The sequence below is a fragment of the Rhinopithecus roxellana genome, chromosome 5 (assembly GCF_007565055.1).
Source record: "Rhinopithecus roxellana isolate Shanxi Qingling chromosome 5, ASM756505v1, whole genome shotgun sequence".
Classification (NCBI taxonomy): domain Eukaryota; kingdom Metazoa; phylum Chordata; class Mammalia; order Primates; family Cercopithecidae; genus Rhinopithecus; species Rhinopithecus roxellana.
In genome coordinates this window covers 97,144,851-97,167,121 of record NC_044553.1, presented here as the reverse complement: position 1 = coordinate 97,167,121, position 22,271 = coordinate 97,144,851, and the positions used below count along the sequence as shown (strand labels likewise).

Genomic DNA, 22,271 nt, shown 5'->3' with positions numbered 1-22,271 from the left:
CGATATTCTTGGTTTATGGCCCCTTCTTTCAACTTCAAAGCAATAAAGTTGGGCCCAGTCCCTTCATGTTTTCTATAATTTTACTTCCATCTTCAAACTTCTTTTTGCTGTGTAAAGAAACATTCATAGATTCTAGCCAGGGATTAGGGCTTGGACATCTTTGGAGGTGTAATTTTTCTGCGTACCGTGATATTAAACTTAAAGATAAAACATTTCCATGACAGTGTTTTTAAAACGGTATCAAGACAGGACTAATTCAAGAGTAATTATCTTTCTGTAGAGCCTTCATTGGGGCCTATGCTATTTGCCCTTCTGCTCCCTGAAGTTAATAAACTACATGAGATCATGCAAGATTTCTGTTAAAAGTGAGCTAGTCCTCCTTTAAAAATGTTTAATTAAACTTGGGAAACCTGAGTGCTATATTCCTTCATGGGGGGTAATAGTATGCATTAATATAGAAAGACTGAGATATTCTGCAGTAAAGAAATTTACTTGCCTGCATTAACCCAGTGTTACCAAAATATAGTTGGAATTTTTCAAAAATATCCTGAAAAAGTTCCTAACATCATGCATAATAAATGTTTTTTCTTGGTCTTAAATTTGAACATAACTCGTTAATACTTCTCAAATTTTTAAAATTATATCACCATGGTTAGTATCTTTCTCCTGTTTTATTACAAATAGTAATTTTGATTATACTCTCACTATATTTTAATTGTTTGATATGTGTTATTTTTTCAGAATTATTACCCTTCTTTCTGAAGAGAAAATCAAAGTGAAGAAATGTTTCCAAATTTCCAGAGCTAGTAATTGGTGGAAGAAGATTTTTTTAAAATTTTAACATTTTATAAAGGGTAAATTTAGTGAATTATTTTTATCTTGTACAGAAGTTATAATTTTCATGCTTTTCACATACATGCTGAAAATTTGCAATTAGATAAAAATGAAAGGAATATAAAATTCTCCAGAGGAATTTTTCATGCCATTATATAAACATGTCATGAGGAAGTTTCAAACACTTTCTCAATGATCACAAGTTACTAAGAAAATAAAAGATCAAATTTGTACAAATATTGATCTACATGTCAAACACATGCAGAAATGATGTGAAAACCTTATGCAGTTTACTTTCACTTCTGTCCTCAAAAGACTTGCCCAGGGGCAGATGCTGTTCTTTTGTATAAATAACTGTGGCTTTATTTAAAATATGAAAATCAAAGGAAGAACCCCAGTTTAATCAGAGTATTTTAAAAATCCCTTCCCAATTGTAAAGGATCGTTACCAATATGAAGCACCATAGTACAAATATTGATGGAAGAGGGCATTCACATCATGCAAAATAAATTAATAATAAAAGCAAACAAACATTGAAAACTGTGTTGGTATCTGTAGAATAAGAGGCTGATTACAGCTTTAGCTTTCCTCATACACAGCAAAGAAAAAGTTAGAAAGTTTAAACTACCAAAAGTCCCCAAATAAAACCTAACAGGAAAAAGAAAAAGGTAAAACAAACTCAAGGTCAGCAGTACATTTTGAACCGTAAAAGAGAATGGGGCAATGGAGTTGTACAGCTGGAGTTATGGCTAAGGCATAAATCTCCTCTGCGTTGTTTTTTTTCCTATTTGTCAGCAGTAGGAGTTACAGTGCGAACAATGAAGAAGGCTTCCGGTTGTGTTTAGACTGTAGGAAAGTCCTTATCAACCTTCAGCTGTTGGTCATGGGATCAAGACAAGAAACACTATGAATTGGGAAATTCTAAAACACTTAGGGCCTGGTTTTGCTGTAGAATTGGAAGCTTATGAAACCTGGCTCTAAGTGAGCATTTCGTAGATTAACAGGACTGACTGGCTTCAAATCATATCTCTTCTGCTTTATGCAGTTCCCCATGGAGCCCCAAAACCAAGGTACTGGCAGAGTATGCCATACAACAGGCTTCTTGTGCCTGTACTGTGAAATTAGTCCTGGGTTTAATTCAGTGGGCGTGAGAATAAAGACTCCTATAAACCTTGCTTTGGAATACTTCTAGGCTTTAAGTTTTTGAGAAGATTTTTCTGAGTTAAAGATTTGGGAAGTGTGAGGATGTCACATTTACAGTAGGTCTCTCTCAGCAATGTTAAGATAAATGTTGACTAATTTAACAGCTGAATTCACGTATATTTGGCACATGAGAATCAACTTGCGCTGTGATCTGTACTTATGCCCCTAAAGACTCAGTATTAAGAAATGGTGGCATGAAATTCTATACATTCTTATGCTATAAAGTAACAAATTTTACTTCTGTTAACTATTACAAAACCTTATGTTATTAACCTCTCTTGCATAGAATGAGGTAATCCAATTGTATTATTCCCCCAAAATCCAGCAATTTATTTTCTAAAATATTACTCTACTTTTGAGAAGAAGAAGGTCTTAACCCATCCCTAGGTCTTCATCTTTATCTTCCCAAACTGTCTTCTACTCTATGGTGAAATTTTGAATCCAAAACACAGTTTTGACTTTCTTGTTTAAAGCATTTCGACACATTTTTATAAGTAGCATCAGATTTTCTTAGTGTGGTAAAAAAAAAAAAAAAAAAAAAAAAAAAAAAAAAAAAAAAAAAAAGTAAGTGGGGAGGCTCTTTTCAGACTCTGCCAGACTGCACTACAATTACAGGGACACCTCCTAGTGAACCTCCATTTGCTCATCTGCTTCTTCACACCTCCTTGCCTTTCTATATATTCTCCTACTCCCTCTATTCCAAATGATTATTTAATTTTTAAGAACCACCTCAAACATCATCATATCTGTGAAGACGTTTCTGTCTCGACTTTAGGTGGGATCATGTGCTCTTGCCCTTGTGGGGTGGTTTACTGCATGTGTGGTATAAATTCAGTTAATGCATTGACTCAAAGGGAAATAATGTGTAACTTTTATAAATTTTAAAATAGTTTCCTGTCTATCCTCCCCTCTGAAATACTAAATTACTGTCATTATTTACCATTCATAAGTAAATATTATATTCTATATACTTAAGAGACTTGAGACTTTTTATAGTGATTAGTCAACTTTGTTAAAAGAAAACTTGTTTATAAAAAATATTTTATCATACTAAATTTGCAGTTATTTTTAATGACATCTCTACCACTGCCCCAAATTAGATGGTGAACTTTTCAAGGGTTAGTATAGAAACACTGTCCTACTCAGGTTTTGATCTTCACTTCCAAGTACTGTACATGTACATAATATGTGCATGTGTAATATACTACATGTATTGTGTACATGTATGGTACTTGCGTAGTACATGTATGTACATGTATAGTACATGCACAAGTAGAATACACATAGGTAACACAAGTACCTACATAATATATGTCTGATACATACACAAACATGCTCATTAAAGGTCTAATGAGTGACTAATAAAAGTGATTGAGGTAGAATAAGGACAAGGCTGAGGTGTAGAGAAGTTAAATTCAGTCACATAAATATGCTTCAAAAAAGAATGAATTGTTTGAACCATTTCTGCGTGTAAGAAACATAGTCACTTTCCAAAAAAAATCTATATTTAACACCCAGTATTGAGACCTCTTACTTATTATTACTACCAAGTTATGGAAATATCATAGAACTGTGGAAATTACAGGACTGCATACCACACCAATGCATTTATTCTCATTAAAGTGAGAACAAAAAGAGAGAGAAAGGTAAATAGCATATTAAAAAGAATAACAGTTTAGTGTCTCTTTGATAATTATAGATACATTTTCTTTCTTTCTTTGCTGAATTAATATCCATGAGCAATTTCAATTTCATTACCTTTATATGACCTCAGTCTGTTAAAGGATCATCAGCTGGCCATTATTTTTGCAGTACATTGCAGTACAGTACAATAGTGCTCTGTCTAATATAGCACCCTCTCCATGCCAGAGACTATTTCCTGAAAGTTACATCTTAGCAAAACAATTTATAACTTTGTTATTCAAATGTAATTGTAGCATTTCAGAAAAAAAAATGTGTTACTTGAGGATGCCTGAATGACAATATCTAAATTTCTTTGCAGTTAACAAGTGGGTAAGAAAAATGTCCACCATTTTTGCCAAAAGGTTTAGTAATAATTAATAAACTATTGAAATATGTGTAACATAATATGTTATGCATTTGCCTTCCTTGCTTCGATACAATTAATATAATTTCAAATAGATAACTGTTTCATTGGTAACAATATTGTAGTACACCATATTTACTACTCCAAGCAGAAGTTATAATAACGCATTCTACTTTGGTGTGCCTTCTGCCTATAATTAAACTGTAGAAATTGGCACCTGAACACACATGCTATATATATTACATAAAACAATGAAACTGGAAAACAATTATTAGGGAGTTTTCAGACTTACAGTACTAAATGACAAATTACATTCTGGTATATTTACTACTCAGTTTACATGCAAAGCATTTTGAATATGATTATTAGAGTGATATTATAATACACTGATTCCAAAACTAATTCTCACTTCAAATATAAGAGCTAATGAGTGAAAAGCTGGCTTTTGATTATGTTACATATGATGTTTTGATATTTGCATAAAATGCTTATGTAAGGGATCCCCAATATGGAAACACAATTCTTTGAAAAATTAAAAATATGTCTAAAGGTACTTTTTACATAAATTAAATTAAACACATACATCCGTTCAGTGTGGAAACTTATGGTGGTTGTTTAATTTTTTCTGAAGCTGTTCAAAACAGGGTTACTTAATATAAATACTGTACATGTAATCTAAGTTTAATTTTCATAAGCAGGTTGGGTGGCTTAAAGTACCAAATACCATAGAAAAGCTTATTTTAAAGCATCAGTTTACATTACATAGGCAGTTTATTAGTATTGCATATTTCATTCTAAGCATTTGACAGTCTCAGGCCTTTCCCCATAATTAATAAACCAATATTAATGGGTCTGTTGGGTCTGTGGCACTTGAGAAAAATCAGAAATTGGGCTGTTTTATTAATGATCAAGTTTTGATATAAAAACCATACCTAATTTGGTGTATATCCTCTGACAGTGCTAATCCTTGCTCTAAATTAATGCAGGGGAAAAAAAAAAAGAGAATCTTTGTGGAACCCACAACATCCTTTTTTTCCAGCTTAGTTCACATTGCATTTTCTTTCCTAATTGTGAATATAACTGTACTCCCTTAAATTGCTATTTACTGTAAATGATCATAATTAATGTACCATTTTCAGTCCTCTTTTAACATGTTAAAAAGAAAAAAGTTGTTAACGCAATCCTGTCAGAAAATATTCAATGAACAAGATCAAATCATGTTAATTCACTCTCAGAAGTTGGCAAATAACATAATCAAATGAATCTATACTTCTATTTTTTTGCATTTTGAATCAAAGATACATATGTAAAGGAAAACAACCTTCTAATTTATCACTACCATCAACTTTAATGCAAAATAATTAACTATCTATAAAAAATGAATTTTCAGCGTGTCACTGACATTTTCCTTTTATATATTGATTTCTTTTCACTGGCTTGCAGGTAGTAATTATGAGAGGCATTCAGAATTTCAGATACCTGGAGACATAAAGACATATTGACATAAAGTTTTGTTCCTCCCATTTCTACTGCTTGTCTTCTTTTTGACATACTTTTTTTTCCTGAACTCTGTAGTTATTTTGTCTTTTTTGAAAGCCAGTGTTCCAGCTTTGCACTAACTTTGCCCATTAAGTTATAAGCCACTCACCAAAACTTTATTATCTTTGGCTTACAGGTTTTCAAAAATTTCTATGCTATCCTTCTTTCAGAGATTATTGCTCCATTGAATAAAACTGCCTAAATCATGAAACTATCTGCATGCTTTCTTTTTCGGTAATAAAATGTCACATTGCAACAGGTACCATGAATCTTCTACCTGATCTTATACCTTGTCACATTCCACCAAGATGCTTCAAATGGAGGGTATTTTTTCTTTATAACTAAAATAATTTTTTGTGTTTTCTTATTGCCAAGTTGTCCCATTATAAGATAATTAAAACACATTAACATGTCTCTTATCTACAGACACTATCTTTAATGCAAAGTTAGTCTTAGAAGAAAGATATGGAACTCATAGGCATAAAAAGTAGTAGGTAATTAGTTTATAAAGCTATTGTCATAGCGTTCTTGAATTTACTCTCTCCAATTTTAAGAATGAGGATGGGTCCATTAAATATTTTCAAAATTTAGAATCCATTTAAATTTTTCAAATAAGTTGTTTGCTAAGTGTGAGAGATCAATGCATATTTTATTCATTAATTTGTATAACAAGTGCTCCCTTAGAGCTAATAGTTCTCAGCTCTATTCTGGATACAATAAGTGGAACATTGTTGTAGACAAGAAAGAGACCAGTTAGTGGAAAATTAAGCATTTCAAGCAAAAGATGATAGAGTCTTGGTTTAGGGAACTGAAATGGAGATCAAGTTAAGTGTGTAGGTTCAGGATATATTTGACTATAGAATAAGACTTACCAGTGAATTGGATGTTGCCGCATGGGGAAGATAATACCACAGTAGTAACTCTTTTTTTTTTTTTTTTTTTTGCCATCTGTTTTGTTTAGAATCGAGTGCATTTGACTCATGGTGGAGGGATTGCTAAGATTTCTAGGATGTGTGGTATTTTTTTTTTTTTAATTATACTTTAAGTTCTAGGGTACATGTGCATAACATGCAGGTTTGTTACATATGTATACTTATGCCATGTTGGTGTGCTGCACCCATCAACTCGTCAGCACCCATCAATTCATCATTTATATCATGTATAACTCCCCAGTGCAATCCCTCCCTCCTCCCCCCTTCCCATGATAGGCCCCAGTGTGTGATGTTCCCCTTCCCGAGTCCAAGTGATCTCATTGTTCAGTTCCCACCTATGAGTGAGAACATGTGGTGTTTGGTTTTCTCTTCTTGTGATAGTTTGCTAAGATTGATGGTTTCCAGCTGCATCCATGTCCGTACAAAGGACGCAAACTCATCCTTTTTTATGGCTGCATAGTATTCCATGGTGTATATGTGCCACATTTTCTTAATCCAGTCTGTCACATCAAAAACTGGAAAAATTCCCTTTGAAAACTGGCACAAGACAGGGATGCCCTCTCTCACCACTCCTATTCAACATAGTCTTGGAAGTTCTGGCTAGGGCAATCAGTCAAGAGAAAGAAATAAAGGGTATCCAGTTAGGAAAAGAAGAAGTCAAATTGTCCCTGTTTGCAGATGACATGATTGTATATTTAGAAAACCCCATTGTCTCAGCCCAAAATCTCCTTAAGCTGATAAGCAACTTCAGCAAAGTCTCAGGATACAAAATTAATGTGCAAAAATCACAAGCATTCTTATACACCAGTAACAGACAAGCAGAGAGCCAAATCAGGAATGAACTTCCATTCACAATTGCTTCAAAGAGAATAAAATACCTAGGAATCCAGCTTACAAGGGATGTAAAGGACCTCTTCAAGGAGAACTACAAACCACTGCTCAGTGAAATAAAAGAGGACACAAACAAATGGAAGAACATACCATGCTCATGGATAGGAAGACTCAATATCGTGAAAATGGCCACAGTAGTAACTCTTAAGTGAACTTTTTAGTCCCTGAGATGGGGAAAATAAGGTTGTAGGGAGTAGGTTCCTTGGATTCAATTAGGTTTCCATTTTGGATATATTATTTTTGAGATACTTATTAAACATCTAAATATAGATATTAAGAAGCAGATAGATATAAGGTTCTGGAACTCAGAGGGGAAGTCAGGACACGAGATATAATTGGAGAAAATAACATTATATGAATTATTTAAAACCATGCTGAATGGTGAGATAACTTTGAATAACAATATAGGTAAAGAAGAATAGAAGCTGAAAGAAGTAGTGGCTTCTGGTGGTATAGCAACATTTAGATACCAGCTAGAGGTACTGATGACTGAGGATAGTGTTGGTATTAGTAACAACAGCAGTCATAGCAACAACTATGATTTATTGGGTTCTTATTCTAAACCAATCAGTATTCTAAGCATTTTACACTACTGTAGAAAACTCATTTATTTCTCATGACAACCATATGCTGTGTGTACTATTATCACTTTCATTTGGCATAAGGGGCGAGTAAGGAACAAAAGAGTAAAGTGACTTGTCTGGGTTGAAGAGTTTATTTTTCCTTGCATGTTTGTTTAATAAGAGAGCCCCAGAACACATTTGTGTACGATTAGAAATGACCTGGTAGAGAGACTGAGAAATTGCTGATGTAGGAAAGAAAGAGAATTAACACTGAAGCCATGCCCTTGAGAATCTGAAGGAAAGAAAATTCAGAATCCAAAGCTCAAGAAAAAAGGTTGGTTTTTGAGTAAATTAATGTAATTGGAGGAAAGAAGAAATTGAGCAAATGTACAGTGTATTGAGAATATGCAGTTTGTGCATGTGAAGATGAGGAGCTCCCTTTTGATTGCTTCTGTTTTTGTTACTGTTGTGTTTAAAGAGAGAATCAAAGGAGATTGATTTGTGGAGGAGAGCCTAGTTATCTTGTAGGTTTTCAACTCAATACACTTACAAATTCACATCTCTGGTCGATAAAACAAATGCTTCATAAATATTATGTGCTTATATGTATCTATGGCATGAGTCATCTGTTGGCAAGGAACCGTGACTGCAGAAAGCAGGGTAAGACATGAGTTAGTTAAATTCTCCAGGTGAAAGATAAAATTCTATCAAACTTAAAAATGTCTCCATTTAAACCCAATGATCTTAAAAGGTTTCATGGAGGAAAATTCGTTTCAGTGGACACTTTTAGAATGAGTGGGACTTTCGTGGGCAAAATTTTGAGTGAAGAGTAATCCAGATGGATGTAGCAGGGTGAGGAAAGGCATGATCAGAAGTAATAAAGCTGAATTGGCTTAAATGTAGGATGAATAAAGTTATAATAGTGGGATATAACTCACATAGATATTAGGGACAGATTGTGAAGGGCCTTGAATACCACGCTGTGTATAGATTTATTATGTAATAAACCAGGAGACATGGGAGGGTTTTAGCAGTAGAGTGATGAGAGAAATATATTTGGAAGTAGATAATGAGCCTTCACTGTTTTGTAATTTGGAATGTATGATATTTTAATACCACTGAACATACCTAGCTACACTTTAGGTTGACACTTTTTTTCTTTCTATTATCTTTTCTATTCCAAGCCTGGGACAACACTTGAGGGCATTGCTCTTTTATACAGTTGGACAAGAATGTCCTAGGTGCAGGGCTGTATTTTTGCTTGTTAAAATATAACTAAATATTTTAGCCATTTAGCATCTGTGGCACATTTCCACTCTGAAAAATGTAACGACAAAAGTGTTCTTGCCTACTAAGGAAACTCGATGACTATGCTAGCAAGCTGAATAAACATTTCTATAAATGTTTAACGAGTCCCACTGGCTTAAAATAAATTTTGATTCACCTATAACAATCCAAACATAAATTTCAGTAAAACAGATATTTTCACTGCAAAACTGTTTTACCTCTTAGGATCTAACCAAATAAGATATTTATTTTGTGAAATTATGTATCACTGTAGACATTCTTCTCTTAGTGTATAGAGACCTTGTAGCTACAACTTAGATAATCATCAATAAATCTTTTTTTAAGTATTTAATAAACCAACCTGTTACCTTTTTTGTTTCCTCTTTTAGTACCCTAATATCTAGGCATTTCAGACAGTTAATTTTGTGTTGTAAAGGAGTTAAATTTAACATCAATGAGTAGTCAGATTCCAGTAGTCTTTTCATGAGAGGAATGTGACATGCGTGCACAAAGATATTGTCTCTCTTATCTAGTATTTTTCTTTCAGCCAATATAGCAAATGTACTGTCTTTGTGAAACTACTGACCATGCTTAATGATCCAGACAGTAAACAAAGGGAATCATCTTCTATAAACACATGATCAAAATTTAGATACTAAATGTATGATTTTAACGTAATTGATCCATGCATTTAGCAGATAGTCCTTGAAGATATATTATCCATTAGGCCTCGTGGTATGTTCTACACATAGAAATGTAAATAGGGCATAACCCCTTCCTTCAAGGGGCTTCAAGGGTCTTCTATCTCTACTAGAGAAAGACATTTAAATAGTGCATAGCCATTTCCATCAAAGAGTTAAAGCCCTAGTGGAGGCAATAATGGAAGAAAAAACCTATGGGGTGTGTTCACCCCCTTGAATGTGAGTATTTCAAACTTTCACTTTCTGAACCATTTATTGAGCATGTTTTGCTCACCCAATACATATAAGGAATCTGAACTTGCCAAGTTTTGTTAAAGAGTCTTCTAAGTATTTTGTAATTATTTCCTAATTATTAATGGCCAATAATAACACTTACAATGTATAAAGTCCTTATCTAAGAACCTTATGAGTGTTGTTTTATTTTCACAATTAATTTAAGTGGAAGTTAATCTTCATATTATTGTTTTATAGATAAAACTCAAGAAAAAATCATTTTGTGACATATTCAAGGTTCCACAGCTTTCAGTGGTAGAGCCATGCTTTGATGGAGCCCAAAAAATTTGGCCCAGATCTCACAATTTTAGCTAATTTAATAATACTGTTTATTTGGAAACAGAAAAGAGACAGATGCCATTCATTTTGTTATTTATGCGATAAAATGTTTAGGAAATAAATAGATGGAATGATATAATTCCCAGAAACTGTCTCCTCGTGGTTTGTCTCAATAGTATATATGCTGTTTATTTTTTCTACTGTCAAGTAAGCAAGGTTATTTACAGTTGGTGGTACTGCTATTTGTAATTCTGATTTTTGTACTGCGTGCAACTCATCTTTTTATGTATTTGTTTGTTCATTCTTAAGTCCCGCATACTAAACACTGTGGTTGACCCTGTACTACCTGCATGGTGATAAAAACATGCATAATACACATACTCTGGACTTGTTCATCACAGAATTTGGAAAGAGGCACACAACTGAAAACAAATTACTGTTCGATCTTCCAAGTTCTTTACTAGAAGTCTCTAAAAATGTTATTAGACGATAAGAAGATAGCAATTTATGCTCAGTAAAAATGCCAGTGAAGACCTCATAGTGATGAGAACATTTATGCTGAAACTTGAAGTTTGAAAATAAGTTAAGAGGAGAAGGGAAAAGAGATAATTCCACTGGATGTGAAATACAAGAACTGAAATGATTGGACAAAGATTAAGCTGGCCAGGGTGAATGGAATGTAGAGTTTCAACAGGGAATGTTGAAAGATAAGGGGAACAGAATACACTAGAGCTAAATTGGAGAAAGTTTAATTTTATCTTATAAATGTACATTTGCAAATGTTATCATATTAAGAGATGACATTGTGAGTTTTTAATTTCAAACATTAACGTTAGGAGTCATCTGTAGGAAGAATAGACTGGAGGAGAAGGAACAAAAGGCAAATAAATACACATTCAGCAATGTTATCTTCACCTGTTAGTGAGCAAGGCAGCATCCTTGCTCACTAACCCAGGGTCTATCATAAACTTTTACCACCCTCTTCAAGCACCACCCAGTTATTGCCACCTTTGTGTAAAGTCTGCAGAATGAGTCCCCCTTTCTCCAAGATAAAAAGGCCTTTAGACATGCATTCTCTCAAATACCTATTTCCAGTAAAAAATTTCTCTGATTCTACCAATAATGCATCCTTTTTTTCCCTACCTGCCAATCAGAATTATGTTCTTAATTTCATCAGCTCTTGGCCTCACATAGGCCTTGCTCTAGTAAATATTATTTTCTGCCATAGGCTTATTTTTCCTCTTTTGGGACTTTTCCTCAGCCTTGCATGGGAATGGACGATGCTAAAAACTAAACAAAGCAAAACAACAAAGTAAAACTCTTCCTTTGATCCCACATGCTATTCTTATCTTTGTCCTCTCAGTCTTATCTTCAAAGCAGAATCTTCCGTGTACTCCAAAGAAACTCATTTTCACCACTCTCTGTCCTCCCATGGTTTTACTCATTCCAGTGCACATTGTTTTGTCTCCACCACTATACACAAAAAGAATCATGAACTATTAACCCTGAACTTCAGTGGATATTCCTCAATCACAACCTTATTTGGGCTCTCCAGGCATTTCATCTGGTTTGCTCTACTTAGAACTCCCCACTGTCCCTACTTTGTGGCATTGTTCTTTAGTTTTCCTTCCAAATGTTTCCCATACAAATTCTGCCCTAGAGTAATGGTCTATATGGTCTTAATGATTGTGTGAATTAAGAGAAAGATCATTTGGCTGGAACGATATTACACAGAAGTGTTTTGGAAAATGTATATTAATAGCTGGCTGGTTGTTGTGGGAGAAATCCTGATTTGTAGCATTTGTGAATTTCTATGGTGTAATTATCCCCACCAGAGCCAATTTCAAGCTACCTTTGTCAGGTGAACCAACTGACATCATTCCTGAAAATTTAACTGTCTTCCATGTGCCACTGAGAGCCATCTCCAGCATACCACTGGATTCAGAAACTTTCTAGCTACATGTCATGAAAAATCAGATTATATTTAGGACTAATTTGACATAGCAATTCTAGATGATTTCATTAGCCCCAGAATTTTATTCACTTTCCGTGTTCCTTGTCTACAAATTCAGCTATCTCTAAATACAATTTTGCAGGTAAAACCTTAGCCATTTGCACCTGTTTGAGAGTAAGTAACCTCATGAGGAAAGACCATTAACCCTAATGTTTGGTGAGGTCATAACACTTTCTTTATTATAGCAAGTAGACAGTGGCTAAACTCCTTCTTGCCTCATGCCAAACATTACAGATACCTATTGTGTAACCCAAAGGGGGATGCTTTCAGTGGTCACTGTGCCTACTTATAGCCATATTTAGGCAGTGCTATAAATGAGTTCAAATGCTGGAAGAAGCTATGTTTAACAAAAGTTTTCTAACTCAGGACAGAAAACACTCAAACGTTCTCCAAATATATAGAAATTCATGAACATTCTGGCACAGATTAAGAGAAAAGATACAGTTTTAACATTTCTTTTTATTTGTCTTGAATATTTTAATATTATATCTTTTTAAAAATTACTGTTATACCTTAATATGCTCTCACAGTTGAGATCACATTGAAAGTATTATTTTCTCCTTATTTGTGCCAGGTTACTTATACATGATAATCAACCATTTATCACATTAATCACTATACCCTTCCTTCTACACTGGGTTTTGGAGACAGTTAATGTGGTTCACAGACAAAGATATGTGGAGTATACTTGGAAATGGTGTGGCCATCATGCATCCCTGTGCTTAACTTTCATCCAAATATTCTGGACTTGGTTCCAAGGACCGTGGGTACAGATAGTTATTGCTGCCATCACTTTAACACAATGCCAGCTATCCAGAAGAAAAGTGAGGTTCAGAATTCCTACTATAGTCCAGAGAACCAACAAAATAAAACAAACAAAAACACCCCAGGATATTTAAAAGCATAATAAGGTACTCAGCATACAAAATAAAAATCTTTTCATACTTTATGCACATAGCAATAAACAACAAGAAAATGTTGCTTTTATTTTGTTTCGTTTGCTTTATTTATAAGATAATTATTTCAAACACTAAAGCATTTTAGAAAGTGAAAGTATTTCTCCTTTTTCATCCATTCTTAGTTTTGTTTTAGATTTATATTCTTTTTGATATCTTCTTATATAAACAAAAATAAATATAACCAAATATACAATATTTTAATATGCATTGGTTCATCAAAGTAGACTATTCTGAAGCTAATCGTTTTTCATTTAACACCTTACCATGGACATAATTATATAGTACACACAGTGTATATTATTTCTACTGTCTCACAGCATACTTCTATGTTATATTGAACCAAGTATCTGAAACTGCTATTTAAAAATTAAAAAAGGAAAGAGAAAGTTTTCTTTACATTTTCACCCAAGTTTGGATAAGTATGCAAATGACTCCGATTTGCCTCCCTTGGCTTACATGACTTCCCTGGTGTTCAGAGCAGAAAGACAGAGAATTGTAACAAGTCATTTCTCCAGAACTCCCTGGAGCGCCAGAGGCAGTTCTGCAGACATAGGACTTCTTCAGCAGATAAAGGAGGAAGGAATACTTGGAAAATGAAAACTACAGACGTCCACTACAAAGTGAAACCTCTGCAAATTTAAACGAAATGAAACACATTTAAAGCATATTGCACTTTGAAAGAATACTCTAAAGCCAACTATTCCAAAATTGTCCTTATAAGAAAAGTAATTCTGCTCAGAGTCCAATGCAGGATTACTTGTTGCATTTATTTCACTGGAGTTTATTAGCATCTATCTGGAACAGTTCTTTGGAATGTCATTAATGTTTATACATTTTTAATTTAATATGTTATCTCCCAGGTTTCTTTTCTATAAAGAAACTACATTTCTCTTTGGAGTTAGCAATTGTGAGGAGATATTTTGAGACTGTAAAAATACCCTATTTTTCATCAAAATTAGACCCACTATTTTAACATTGACTTATGCCTGAATCGGTTATTACTATGATCTTTGACAAATGGTGGTTTTTACTAGCCCAATTATTGTTTCTTTGCTTATTCGTTGCCATTCTATTGCTATAAAGAAGACCATTTCCTTCTCTACTACTTGTTTATATGTATATTTATATCTATTAGTATTGATTGATGAATTCCTATGTTATTAAACAGGTTAATACATTGCTATCATATATTTTGATGTTAAAATTGGATGTAACTCACTTTAAGCATCAGGGTTTTAAGAGCTTCATTTTAGCAAATATTATGCTGCATTTTTAATGAGTGTCTACATATTTTCCATCTTTTCTAGAATTGTCTGGGCAAAGAGACCTTGTGTTGTTTATCTCTGTATTTCCAATGTCTGACAGAATGCTTACATAGTAGTAGTGATCAGCAAACATTTGTTGGGTGAGTGGAAGGCTGCAATAGCTCTCACGTGAGTTACTTTAATTTTAAAGGCTTTATTGAAGTAGATTGTAATATGTGGAATGGTACAAAAGGTAATGTAGAGCTCTATTAATTATTACAAACTGAATCTTTATGTAAACACCACTTTGGTCAAGAAAAAGACTATTGCCAACAACCCAGACACTCCTGTCATACCCTGCCTATTGATATGGTTTGGTTCTGTGTCCCCACCCAAATCTCATCTCGAATTGTCATCTTCATGTGTTGAGGGAGGGACCTGGTGTGAGGTGATCAGATCATGAGAGCAGTTTATTCCATGCTGTTCTTGTGATTGTGAGTGAGTTCTCACGAGATCTGATGGTTTCAAAGTGTTTAGCAGTACCCCTCTGCCTACTCCGCTCTCCCTCTCTCTCCTGTTGGTCATGTAAGACGTGCCATGCTTTACCTTCCACAGTGTTTTCTGAGACCTCTCCAGCCATGCAGAACTGTGAGTCAATTAAACGTCTTTTCGTTATAAATTACCAAGTCTTAGGTCGTTCTTTATAGCTGTATGAATGGGCTAATACACTCATGTTTTCTCTTAAAAATAAGCAAACCAAACCCAAACCAACAAAACAAAACCCACTATCTTGAGTTCTACGTTATTAATTATTTTAGCCTGATTTTACATCTTATATGGTAGCATCACCCAGTACTTTATGGGATTTTGTTTACCCAGTGTTACTCTTGTGACATTCATTTATATTTTTATATATTAAAAGGGGTTTGATTAATTTTTTTCTTATATGTTGTTCAATTATATTAATTCCAACATTTATAGACATTTGAATTCCTTCTGTTTTTTTCATAATCATGAAATCAGCATATAAAATCAGCATATAATGCTGATAGGAACATTCCCATACATATCTTTTGGTGCCTATGAGCATGCACTCATGTTGGATATATGCCATGTGTGGAAAGGCTGGATCATAATTTATACATACATATACAACATTAAGTAGAAAATGCCGAATGATCATTGTGCAAATTACAGACAGAGTGTGAGAATAGATGTTGCTCTAACTATAATTGAGAACTTTTTTTTTTGGTGAGGGGTCATTGGTGGATGTGTATATATGTAGTAACACAGCGCTATTTTATTCTGTATTTTCTTGATGACTAGTAAGGTTGACTGCCTCTTCATATGTATATTGGCTTTTAATAATCACTTTTAATGAAGTGCTTGTTTAAGTTTCTTCTTAATCAGTCTTACAATGGGTGGTAAATTCTAATAGATATCTTAAATAATATTTTTGTTTGTGATCTTTCCTATTTTATATTTGCTTTCTACTTCAATAATTTCTCCTCTTGTCTTTATTATACTATTTTACTTGCTTAGGGCTAATTTGTTGTTCCCTTTAAAACATTTGAAGATTGATGAGTAGTCATTGCCTTTCAGCCTTTCTTATTTTCCAAAAACTGTCTTTAAGATTATACGTTGACCTATTTGTGATTTTACTAATATCCCACAAGACTGGATATATAGAGTTTTTAATCATCATTTAATTCAGAATGTTTTGTAATCTATTTCATGATTTCTCTTTTGACCCATGGGTTATTTAGAGTGCACTGGCCAATTTCTACAGAAATGCATATTTTATAGACATGTTTTTCTTACGAAATTCTAGTTTAATTGCACTGCAGTCTAAATAATTATTCTGAATAAATGCAATTCTTTGAAATTTTATAGGCTAGTTTTAATTTAAAGAATTTATTATTATTATTATACTTTAAGTTCTGGGATACATGTGCAGAACATGCAGTTTCGTTACATAGGTATACATGTCGCATGATGGTTTTCTGCACCCATCAAACCGTCATCTACATTATGTATTTCTCCTAATGCTATTCCTACCCTAGCTCCCAACCCCCAACAGGCCCCGGTATGTGATGTCCCTCTCCCTGTATCCATGTGTTATCATTATTCTACTCCCACTTATGAGTGAAAGCGTGCAGTGTTTGGCTTTCTGTTTCTGTGTTAGTTTGCTGAGAATGATGGTTTCCAGCTTTATGTATGTCCCTACAGAGGACATGAACTCATCCTTTTTTATGGCTTCATAGTATTCCATGGTGTATATTTGCCACATTTTCTTTATCCAGTATATCATTGATGGGCATTTGGATTGGTTTCAAGTCTTTGCTATTGTGAATAGTGCCTCAATAAACATACATGTACATGTGTCGTTATAGTAGAATGATTTATAATCCTTTAGGTATATACCCAGTATTGGGATTGCTGGGTCAAATGGTATTTCTGCATCTAGGTCTTTGAGGAATCACTACACTGTCTTCCACAATGGTTGAACTAATTTACACTCCCACCAACAGTGTAAAAGTGCTCCTATTTCTCCAAATCCTCTCCAGCATCTGTTGTTTCCTGACTTTTTAATGCTTACCATTCTAACTGGGATGAGATGGTATCTCACTGTGGTTTTGATTTGTGTTTCTCTAATGACCAGTGATGATGAGCCTTTTTTCATAAGTTTGTTGGTTACATAAATGTCTTCTTTGAGAATTGTTTGTTCGCGCTATTTGTCTGTCTTCAAATGTCCCCTTTTATAGGGACATGAGTCATATGCGATTAGGAGCCCACCCTACTCCAGTATGACTTTATCGTAACTATTTACATCTGCAGTAACCTTATCACCAAATAAGGCCACATTCTGAGATACTGGGAGTTCAGGACTTCAATATACAAATTTTTGGAGGAACACAATGCAACCCATAACAGTGCGTATATAGTCCATCTATACTTCGTGTGGATATTGAAGTATTTTTGTTTACATATACTACATTAGTGTTTACATTCCCTTTCTCTGATCTATTGTAATTTATTTTCTCTCCTTTTTGGGTTGATTATTTTACCCTTGGGGATAATGAAAGGCTTTTTTCTATGATTCTCATTCCTCTCCTCTATCAGCTATTACATTGTACCTTATTTTATATTATTTTATAATGTGTATTCTTAATTTATTACAAGATGACTTAGTTAATTACTTTGCCAATTTTTAGGCAGCAAACCACATGACATTAAAAATAACTTCTGTTTTTATTGAATTTTACTTTTCTTTTTTTTTAATTTGTGTGTCATTATTTTAGAACAGTTTTATTGAGATATAATTCATGTGCTATTCAGTCTACTCATTAAAGCTGTACAATCTAGTGGTTTTTAGTGTATTTACAAAATTGTGCCACCATTACCATAATCACATTTAGAACACTTTCGTCACCCCACAAAAAACCCATACTCATCAGAACCACTCCCCATGCCCCATCCCCAACCCCATATAACCATGAGTCTACTTTCCATCTCTATGAATCTATTGATTTTGGTTATCACATATAAATGGAATTGTATCATATGCAGTATTTTTTGACAGGCTGTTTTTATTAAGCATGATTTCAAGGTTCATTTATGGTACTTCATATATCCGTATTGCATTATTTTTATTGCCAAACAGTGTAGTATTGTGTGAATATGCCAGGTTTTGTTAATCCATTCATCAGCCGATAGACATCTGGGTTGTTTCCACATTTTTGCCATGATAAGTAATATTGCTCTCACAATTTTTGTATAAGTTTTTACATCACCATATTTTCATTTCTCTGGTGTGTAATTAGGAATGGAAATGTTGGGTCATGTGGTAACCATATAATTAACATTTTAAACAATTATATTTTACTGCTTACAAAGTGGCTACACATTTTTGTATTTCCAGAATCAACGTATGAGGATATTAATTTCATTACATGTTCACCAACACTTGCTTTTGTCTTTTTCTTTGGCTACAACCATTCTAATGTGTGCAAAGTGGTATCTCATTATTGTTTTGTTTTACATTCCCTTGATATTTAACATATTTTCATATATTTATGGATGTTTTGTATGTCTTATTTGGAGAAATGTCTATTAAATTCTTTGCCCAATTATAATCTGTTTGTCTTCCTATCATTAAGTTGTAAAAGTCATTTATATGTTCTTGAATACCAGACCCTTGTCATAAGTATGATTTTCAACTACTTTTTCCCATCTTGTAAGTTGTCATTTCATTTTCTTTATGGAGTCATTTGATACTCAAAAGGTTTTAATTTTGATGACATCCAATTACCAATTTTGCTTCATTTATTATTTGGGATTTGGTGACATATCTAAAAAACTACTCCCAATTTCAAGGTCACAAAATTTACACCTCTGTTTTTATCCAGAAGTTTTATAGGATTAGATATTGCATTTGGATCTATGAATTAAGTTTGGTAAAGGAAATGGGTTCATTCTCCATCATTCGTCTTACTCTCTTCCTGGGAATTCTGACAATTACAGATTGTGTTAACAGGCTTTCTTACACTAAGAAAGAGATCAGAGAGAAAACACCTTTAAAGAATTTTCTCATCTTCTGTAGGCTCGGGGCAGTTACAGCTAAGGAGCAAGTCTAGGTTACCATTAAAAGAGCTGCAGAGATACTGCCATTATTAAATCCTCTACTCTTGGGTCTCTTAGGATGAGATAAAATCACTGGCAGAGAAGTTTCATCCCAAGTTATGCTATATCTGAACCAAGGAGCCTGAGGATCTCCAAAATGTGCAAATAAACTGTGTAAACTCCCTTGGCCCTGGTCTTTTTTTTTTTTTTTAACACAATAAATATATGCAATTTATTAATTTTAAAAACAAATGGTTTAAAATGTTGATATTAGTCACTTCCATATGATGAGATAATGGCCAATTTTTATTTCCTTCTTCCGCATATTTTTTATGCTTCCTAATTTTTGCCATTATCCATGAATTATGGACGGGGGGTTAAAGTAATATTTACTCTTCTAGGCAGTGGATATTTAGGACATTAAATCCAGGAACTGACTCCATTGCTGAGATGCTACTTGTGGCGATCATCTTCTCCCAAGCTCCACATTTTATCTTTGTACAGAGTGATGTCATTGTAGACCCTAAAGTGGTTCATCCTGTGGTCACTGCGTTCTGGGTCGACCAAGGGCTCTGGGTCCCACCCAATTTCCTGCTTTTCAGTTTGTGCCTCCGGGTACTTCTTCCTTGGCCCCTGGGCAGCATGGTGAATGAGATTCAGAAACCTGGCGTCTGCGGGTTCCTCCAGGTTATCATGCCAAGACATGGGCTTCCTCGTAATCCTGTGAACCTTGCGCAGGGGATTCACGTGGTACTGCGTGTAGAGTTTCTGGGTTCGTAACTCTTTGAGGTACAGCTCCCGCAAGATCTGGTTCTGATGGACCTCATCTGTGACCACCCTCTCTTTCGGGTGTCCCGCCATGGCCTTGGAGCTGCTCGGTGGGTCCCGGGCTCTCTCGGCGTCCTCTTACCACTAGCTCGGCCGCGGGCCTTCTGCAGTCTCTAGGCAACGGCACCCCACTCCATCTCCAGGCAACAGCGTTCGTATGATACCGCTCTGGCCTCTCCGAATCCAGCCTGTTTACTAGAACTGCCTCTGGATACTGCCAGGAAAAAGGCTTGCCATCAACTGGCAAACCCAGGAGATAATGAACATAAAACTGGACCTCACGTTGGCCAATCACCTCCCTCCTTGAGAACAGATTCGATGCTTTTCAATCCCCTACCTTCTCTGCCCCTGGTTCTGCAGTTTGCTCTGTGGTTACAGACCAAGTTCCACGGAGAAGCCAGTTCAAATGCAGACGCTTGTGCAGTCTGGCTGCCCAGGCAGCAGAGGAAAGGCGCAGGCCAGGCTGAATATTCGCTTGCCATGGTCTTGGATTCCCCGTGTCTGCCAGGTCGTGGCTGGGAATCCACAGTCCTGGCAATTCTGAACCGCCTGAGAACTGCCCCAGTAGGAGGGAAACCATTTCTCCAGGGTGAGATTTGTAAGCCGTCAGGTCTGTTTGGGGGTGGCTGGATAGGGAGTGGGGACTAGAGTACAGGAGACTAGCAATAAGGGCTATGAGGAGGGCGAGGGGGGAAGATAGGAGGGCACTGGGAAAGGGGTGCCTGACGAACAGGGTGGCGGCACACAGACGGCCTGGTAGTAACAGAGGAAGAGCTGGGCGGAAAGTTCCTTGAGGTAGGGTACTGGGAAGGGGAGACATCGGTCAGGTTGGGCAAACGGGTAGGGCAGAAAATCGAACAAGATGGACGGCCCTGGAGAGGAGGCTGAGGGCAGGAAGTTTGAGGAGCAACGGGGGAAGGAGGGCTGGAAGACGAGAGCGGGAAGGAGCAGAAAGAAATGGAGCCTGGGGTTGAGGCCGAGAGATTGGAGGTAGCTTTCTAGTCATTTTTCCAAATAAGCGCTGTAGTAACTCACTTGTCCAAACGAATCAAAATGAGTAACTGAGATGTGCTGAGACCGATTCCAGCTTTTATCCCCTCAGAACATTCCATCACAGAATGCCTATTATGAAATGTACATTTATCTTCTTAGGACATTTCATCACAGAATCTCTATTATGAAATGTACATACTCCCCTTTGTTCTAATGAGGAAGCCCCACCAACCAGAGAATAGATCTCAGTTTCTTGGTTTAAGAGTGATCATGGGAAATAGCAAAGACAAGAAATGGGGCTGTAATATCGGTCCCTGTTCTTGGGATACCATGTAGTTTTGCCCCTCCGCAGACAAAGATTGATCAAGGGGCTAACAGAGGTAGGGGCTTGGGGCCTAGGAGAGCAGTTCTGAAGCAGGAATTGGGAAAATGGGAAATCAGTATCCTAGTCTCATTCCCTTACTACATTGTTCAAAGCCCTTTCACATTATCTACCTCACTACGTGAATATGCATGATTAGAGATGTTATGTTCATTTTACCAGTGAGGACACTAAAGACCAGAGAGGGAAGGACCATAGGCAGGCAGTGGGTGGGTAAGCAGGCGGGACAAGAACTTGGACCAAAAAGAGGGGGCAGGTGGGAGAGGCCACAAAATGGCACAAAGCGCTGACCAGCACCATTGCCTCCTCCGGTGTCTCTGGACAGGAACTTGTAGGGGATGTCTCGAGAAGAGCTGCAGTTTTTGTAGCTGACCTCTTGGTCCCTGTGCTCCCTTGGTTTGATGACTTAATCTTCACTGGAACCAGACACACAGGGTCCAAGCTGGCAGGATGACTGCCCACTCCTGAGCACCTAGTGACTAGATTTGGACTTCCTTGCTCACTACCTGAGATGCCCAACTCCATCAGATGATGAAGGGAGCTGCTGCACCCTCCCCTCTTTTTTGTCGGAAGTAGAAACCCTCTCTGCTGAACGTTCCTGGTTTCTTTGAATGCCATTCGAATCATAAGCTCCTTTAGTCCCCTCTTCTCTCCCGTGCTTGTATCACCATAAGATTCT

General features: G+C 35.7%; 2 protein-coding genes across 7 annotated transcripts in view; one reads left to right on the top strand and one right to left on the bottom strand.

Annotated features, from left to right (window-relative positions):
• Positions 1 to 22,271, top strand: part of LRFN5 (leucine rich repeat and fibronectin type III domain containing 5) — a 312,634-nt gene that overhangs the window by 245,611 nt on the left and 44,752 nt on the right. The window lies entirely within an intron of this gene.
• Positions 19,843 to 20,250, bottom strand: LOC104657350 (protein FAM183BP-like). The gene has a single exon (XM_010357128.2). The coding sequence runs from the start codon at positions 20,248 to 20,250 to the stop codon at positions 19,843 to 19,845; it is 408 nt and encodes a 135-aa protein (XP_010355430.1).

Coding starts and splice junctions, on each gene's coding strand:
- LOC104657350 (XM_010357128.2), bottom strand. CDS start 20,250: ATGGCGGGACACCCGAAAGAGAGGGTGGTCACAGATGAGGTCCATCAG.